This window comes from Cyprinodon variegatus, unplaced genomic scaffold, assembly GCF_000732505.1.
Source record: "Cyprinodon variegatus isolate N-32 unplaced genomic scaffold, C_variegatus-1.0 Scaffold744, whole genome shotgun sequence".
NCBI lineage: Eukaryota > Metazoa > Chordata > Actinopteri > Cyprinodontiformes > Cyprinodontidae > Cyprinodon > Cyprinodon variegatus.
Genome location: NW_015151197.1, coordinates 232473 through 239775, shown reverse-complemented (window position 1 = coordinate 239775; position 7303 = coordinate 232473). Strand labels below are relative to the sequence as shown.

The 7303-nt window shown below is 36.8% G+C and overlaps 1 protein-coding gene across 12 annotated transcripts in view; it reads left to right on the top strand.

The window, feature by feature from the left end:
• Positions 1–7303, top strand: part of nav3 (neuron navigator 3) — a 210638-nt gene that overhangs the window by 104906 nt on the left and 98429 nt on the right. For all 12 annotated transcript variants that reach the window (XM_015395532.1, XM_015395533.1, XM_015395519.1 and 9 more), the window contains 2 exons: positions 1353–1421; positions 7057–7199. In XM_015395532.1, coding sequence (XP_015251018.1) covers positions 1353–1421; positions 7057–7199 — 212 coding nt within the window. The remainder of the gene's footprint in view (positions 1–1352; positions 1422–7056; positions 7200–7303) is intronic.

Genomic DNA, 7303 nt, shown 5'->3' with positions numbered 1-7303 from the left:
ATGCCTTTATTCAAAGCGACATGTAGGCATTAGCATGAAGGGTCTCGCCCCCCCGGGATTTGAACCCAGTTCCTCCTGTGTGTAAGTCGGGTGACTTATCATTTCTACATGTTTACCAATGAAATACTATTAATCAGCCGGCATATTTAATACACAATGACATTCAGGACAATTTCTGGTTGAATTTGGGTGTGTAGACCTTTTGGAGCTACGTAGATTTTTAGTAAAAATCCTATGGAATCCTTTATAAGTTAGAATCTACAATTTTTTTTTGTTGAACGCAAAGCATTTCTTGCAAAATGTCGGGTGCCCTAACTGAGAGTAAGTATTTCTTACAAATACTGTGTTAGACATACTGTGGAAAAGCTGTTCTGTTGACCTTAAAACCAGATATAGATCAGTGGTGGAGGGAGCACTTTGAGGTTCTGCTCATCATACGTGACATATATTTCATCAGGGAAGCAGAGGTCAAGGAGTCATGGGGGCAGCTATCATTGCCACAAATGTCATTTGGGATAGTAAAACAACTACCCTTAAAACATTTGCCTCATTTCGTAAAGGTTCTAAGATTTGTAGATGTGTCAAAGTTGGCTTACTCTGAACTTTTTCAGTATCTCAATGAAGTGTCAGGCAAATTTCTTGAGATATTTCAGAGTGGGATGGAGAATTTTGTCTTTAACAAAACTGTCCAAAATCCGTTTTCCAACTGTTGGACATACGGCGTATTCTTCTTTGATGCACTCAATGAAAGACGGCATGAGGCTCATTTTCAAAAGAATTTAGTTCAGCTTGCCGCCTTTCACTCACTTTGTTGTTTACAGGATGTCATTAACGTTACTCAAAAAACAGCTCTGCATGTTGCCAAAGTGATTCCTGTCAAACACGAAGAAGGCGGCCTGCCTAAAACATGCAGAATTACAGTAATTCCCATCTCTCTGAGTGACTAACTGTGACTGGCGCTCTGGGCATTTCCTTCACCCCTGCCTTCTGTGCTGTGTGTTTTGGGGTTTTCTTCAAAGGATGCCACCGCAAAGCTGTTTGTGAAAGTTTTTCTGGCTCTTTTATAAATGGATTTAGGGATGTTATTGGCTTAGTCATACGCTTGCAGTTAACCAACATGTGTGAGCTATCATGTGAAAAATCAAAGAAATATTCCCTGGCATGCTAACAGTATTCACCACGTGCTTCATGTTTTCCTTTCACCTGGCTCTGCTTCTCTCTCTGCCTCTATCCAAAGGGTTGCACTAGTTCAGGTTATTACATTTAGATAGGGATTAAGAGAACTCCTGCTTTCACTCCTCATCTGACCGTGCTTAACAGTATATTTATCTTTTTCTCTGGTCTATTCACAGTCTTACAGCACGATATGCAAGTCCTCCAGGCCACAGTGGAATAGGATCACCACAGAAGAAAAACACAAGGTAAAACTCTTCTCTCTACTTACTCGAACATCATTTCTCTCTCGCTGAAAACGTGTTTTTTCTAGTTTGCACCTGTGCTCTTCATGTTTTCGTGATACTCCTTCTTATTATAACCAGCTAGAGGTCAAAGGTTGTTAGGGTCAGATATGCAACACCTGACAGAGATTAAGCGTTTTGCCAGAAGATTCTTCAACAGGAAGTTTCAGCTTGGATTTATTCCTCCCTCCCTACATACATCCAAAAGCTAGCAGCAAATAAACAACATTTAATTGAAAATTAAGTCAGATAAAAAAGATAAAAGATTTAAAGAAAAATATGCCTGTTATGTTTTCCAGTTGGCTGAATTCATGAATGAATTTCATTTTTTTTGAACCAGGCAAGTCCAACGCTTGCTTAAGGTTGCCCCCTATTGGCTGACATGAATACAGTCTTTTATGGGGCAGCTGAGCCTCAGTGAGGCAAACACGTTGAATTTTCACCACAAATCTAAAACTCTGGACCCCAAGCTGCACATTTAGCAGATGGATTGGTTTATGGATCTGTCTGCCAGATAAGGGAATCAGATTTGGTTTAATTCACTAATATTGAAAAGGGAAAAGCTCATAAATATTCAGTTAGGCTGCACATTTCCAATCAAATGTTTTTTCTTCTTCATTGGATCTTTGTGGCTAAACTGATCACAAAAACTAACAACATTTTACCAGAACGAAGACCAGAATATACATTTTAGCTTTACAATGCAACATGATGTTGAGAGATTCGTTATGGGTTATCAAAAAACATAAGTTTAATTTTTGGATTCCCCTCTTTTGAGATACCCATTTATAATTGTTATTTATTTATTTATTTATTTTTTTTTGCTTGCAACAACAATGGATACATATTTACTTCTTATCACTGTACGTAACAAAATGTTTGTTCATGCCGTAGGTTTGCCTCCATTGCATGGATACCCAGATGGGGTTTATTGATACTTTGATATCAGTAAAAAAAAAAGCTGTTAAAGATGATGCTGCTGTTTGTCCTGCAGCTTTAATCCTTTCTTTGATCGTCACTTGTCACACTATAGTCCTGCTGACCGTTACCTGCTGTAATCCATCCCCCATAATCCAGCCTTTGCTTTGCGGTAAATGATTTCTGTCATATGATAGTTTTGTTTGGGCCGTAAAGTTTATCATGAAAGCAACAGGGGGTGATGTTTGACAGTTTGTTGGTCATCTGCAGGCATCAATTGCAGCTGTGTGGCCAACACATGTTCCAGTCTTAAAGACAAAATTATTATTATTTTTTTTTTTTTGTCAGATAATCTGGTTTATGTCTTGGACTCACTACCAAATCTTCTGTGTGTAACTGATGACTGACAGGCTTCAGTCTTTCCACCCACTGAGCTGAAATTCTATTAGCGTTTTCCCTCCAGGCCTTTTTTGCTGATGCTTCATCAGGCCTGTAGTTTGGAAGATGAAAGCGTCTTCTGATGAAAGGAGTTTTCTTTGCCTTCCATCTGAATTGCCTCGCTTTGTCTCTCCTATATTCCAATTGTATTTCTTTTTTTTCCCTTCGTCTCTGTAAAACAAATTATCCTCCATCATTGCATTTGTTTTCTCCTTTCCTCTGTTGCTTCTTTTTGTCTATTTTCTTTTGATTTCATCATCGTCTAGCCTTTCTCTTTTTCATAGATTGAAAGATTTCCAACAGCTGACAAAGTTACTGACATTCAGTGATCTTAAACGCTTTAGCTGTTCAGAACTTGTCCATATGTTTCATGCTCTTCTGGCTGCAGCCCTCTGCATTTAGGTAGGCATAGCACATGAACCAAGGGTTGCTAATTCATACAGATAAGCGGTTGATTGACTTGTCTTCTGCATGTTGGTGGCATTCTTTTCCTGCATCTAAGGAATATTGTAGTTTTGTGCTCAGCATGTTAATTATATCTGGGATAGAAAGTAGCAAACCTACCAATATCCATAATAACTTTTGCTTTAGGGTGATACAGGAATAATTGTTACACCTCACAAAACATTGTAGATATTTGCCTAAAAGTTGAAACATTTGGTCTCATCTGACCAGAGCGCCTTCATCCTCATGCTTGTTTAATATTTCAGTGATCCAACAACTTAACGATTTTGATAACAGCTTATTCATAGTTTGATAGCTTATTAATGCTTTAATAAACGCTTATAAACCATTTAGTAATAGCTTATAAAAAGCTTAATAGCGGCTAATTTGTCAGAATTTGTAGAGTTGGTAGACAGAGCCAGTATGCAGAGGTGAAGGCAGACATTGGTTCTCCCTGATTTATTGAAGGTGGTGGCAACAGACACATAAATCAAATAGCAATAAAGCAGGAAACACAGGAACTAGAATAGAGAATAACTAAGGAGGTTTTTACAGGATGAAATGGAGAAAAACCAGCAATGAGCAATTGCAGAGAAAAAGTACATATACTAGGGAAGAAAAAATGGAGTAGTTCACTAACTGGGAGCAGGTGTGGACAGAAGGAGCTAGAAGGGAACTGAGGGGAAAGAAGAGTGGAACCAGGAAGCAATGCAGAGTAAGCAGCAAATACAGCAGGGCTTCAATATAATCAGAAAGAACTGGGATGGCACAAAAAGGAAATGAGACTACTAACAAAGAAACAAAGAGCGACCAAGTTAAAACTAGACAACAGGGAAAAGACGGGACAAGATTAGATACCCATAAAGCCAGGGAGTAACATAATATAAAAGTAGCCACATCAATAAATTATGAAAAACTAGAAAGAAAATACTAAATAAAACATAACTAACAAACACCAAGGAAGAGTTAAACTAAGAAGCAAAAAAAACAAAACAAAAACAAGATAAATCTAAATGAAAACCCAGAATAAACAGAATGTTAAGAGTCACACAAAATAAAACCCTAAACAAAAACATTTCCAAAACCATGCAGACCGCCTCAAAGCAATAGAATAGAACAGAATAAGGTAAACCAACAAAAGGCAAAAATATAAATGACACAAAAGAAAAATACACAGAATTACTTCTATAAATATAAATTGATTATATTAATGTTTAAATAAATCTATTTAAATGACATTTACGTTTTAACTCACCAATTATTGAATTTTACAATTTAATTACATATTTAAGATTTGAATGATGTATTAGATAAATAAAAAATAAATATTGCATCTATGTATTATAGATAATTTACCTTAGGGATCACATCATAATTATTGCATTTAAGTAGCATATATAAACCTTTGGCTGCAGTGTATTTTATTCATGTGTAACAGAGTAAAGGGGGCCTGGATTGTTTACAGTAACCTGACAAACTGGGGGTCCTTTCTGGTAAATGGGAATCTGCAAATTAAAGTGAAAAGAGCAGGTGGTTACAACTCCAATCAGCAAGGATTTTAAATTTAGATATGAAATAATAATTTCCTCATTTCCTGGTCAGAACAGACAAGGACATGTCTGATTGTGGGAAATACACGAAATTTGAAAAACAAAACGTCTTTTTCACAAAAAAGCCAATCATGCATGTCGTAGAGCAAACCAACTACAGCTGCTAAATCGGTCAAAAAGCAGTGAAGACATTTATCTTCTGCTGTTGTGATGGTTGGTTAGCTGTGTCCTAACGTGAAAAAATGAGAGTGCATCATATCGGTTTTCTGTTCAGGGGTCTGCAGCGTTCTCCACCTACATCTCCTCCCCAGCTGCGATACAGACGCGGGTGACATTTGCAGCATAATGAATCGATTATCTCACAGAGCCATCAGCACATCTTTCCAACATAAACTCACCAGGAATGGAAAATGTTTTTTTCAGTTTTCTAGAGAATGTTATGAAAAAATCAGGCCGGAAAAAGGAAGAATAGCCGATTCCATCTTCTCTGTGCTGCATAATTACCTGACCTGTCATAGAATAACCTTTGGTGGTCCCTGGTGAGGCTGCCAATTCATTAAATTAATGCAGTAAAGCATCTGATGAAGTCTATATGCTGAATCAAGCTGTCATACAACACCGGCAGCTTTTTAATTTGATTATTTGTGAAATTCTCCCCTGGGAGGAATAAAGTTCTCCAGCTGCAGTGAGGCAAACCAAGGTGGGAGGCTGCTAGATTTAAATCTAGTTCAAATTAAATGGATTTTAGGCAGTGAAGTTAACCCATAGTGTGTTTAATTTTTATTTTTGGTCACAACAATTCTATTTAGTTTCTGTATCTTATTTTTGTTTTCTTTAATCTTTCTTTATCTGAAGCCCAACAAAATTCAGGTGGAGGAATCTGTCTAAAGACAGTTATTAGTCCTGTACTCCTAAAACATGTCCTTTTTGTAAAAAGGACATGTTTTAAACATGTTTTAATGAAAGCTTTAATAGAGCCAGCAGACATGTTGAAGAAAAGGCTGTGTTCGCATTAAGGTTTCCTGAAGTTAAGTGAATTCTCAACTTTTTGTTTCTTTACACAAGAGAAAAACGAACACGTTAGCTCAGCGGTGGCAGCATCATGATGTGGGGGATTCTCAGCCTGCTGATTTTTCATCCCATTATTCCCAAATTTAGTTTGAAATTATTTTCATTCAAGCCATAACTTTATTCCCAATGGGATTTTTTTCCAAAATGTGTTTTTTTTTTTACTTTTACAAATGTTATGATTTAAATCATTTATAGCCTTTTCAATAATCAGAGAAAAAACGACATTAGAGTTATAGCAGTCAGTTCCTTCTTATCATAAAAGAACATATATTTTTTAATGTTTCCATATGTGTTTTGATTGTTTAAACGTCGATAAATCACAGAAGGTTTTGTGTCTCTGCAATGTTCATTGTAGAAGGCTATATAAATGTAACTTTTTGGGTGTTTTTTGGTATAACTTCAAATTTCGAGGCCTGGCTCCACTCTCTCTGCAATAACAAAAACTTTTTAACAAAAACGATTTTTATAATTTAAATTCAGCATGCCTTTTGAACAAAAGTACCAAATTTCAAGGCAATGGGTCAAAGCTATTAGAGGAGTTTGATCAAATTTAGAGGCTTTAAATGTGTTACATTTATAGGCCTCTTTTCCATTACCCTAATCTTAAGCCGATTAGATTCTAATCTGAATTCCAGCTGGACTAATAGAATTTATTGAATTGAATATTATTAATTTTTCTTTTATAAAACACCAAACCTTTTGCAAATCAGTGATTATATTTCTTTTGCCAAAACAGACTGGAACGGCTCTCCATTAAGCTCCGCTGTTGTATTGAGCACATTCTGTTATCTAAACTTTGTGTTTTAACGCCTTTTTCTCCCCGACTAAACAAACAACCCTTCCTCTGATACATCGATCTGTGATTTCTCTTTATCATCTTTGGTTGTTATGTCTCTTCCTCCTTAAACCTTTGCATATTTTGCCATATTTTAAACACAAACCTCATTGTGTTTTAAGGGGAATCTTTTTTTATGAGACAAAATGAGAGGAATAACTTTGAAGCAGAAGAACATTTACGTGGGGTTTCCTTGTGTGTTCAGTAAGTTGCTTATAATATTACGGTCCAATAAAGGGAAACAAATTTCGTTTCCTGGTGTTAGATGTTACTTAAGCTTTGGTTTCCATGGTTTCTTCTTTACTTTAATAGTGAACTGCTTCTTTCTTCTGTGGTTGTCCAGGTTACCAGGGCCATCCAGAGTACCCGCTGCAGGCGGCGGGGCATCCAGAAGCCCAGGCTCATCCAACCTCAACCGCCGGAGTCAGAGCTTCAACAGCATCGACAAGAGCAAGCCTCTCCAGTATGCAAGCGGCAACGATAGAGGTGAGCAATGTTGGAGACAACACTTCAACAAACACAAAGAGCAAATAAAGAAAAAGATTTTCTTTTCAGATTTTAAAATGTGTGGTGTTTACAGTTTCTGCATG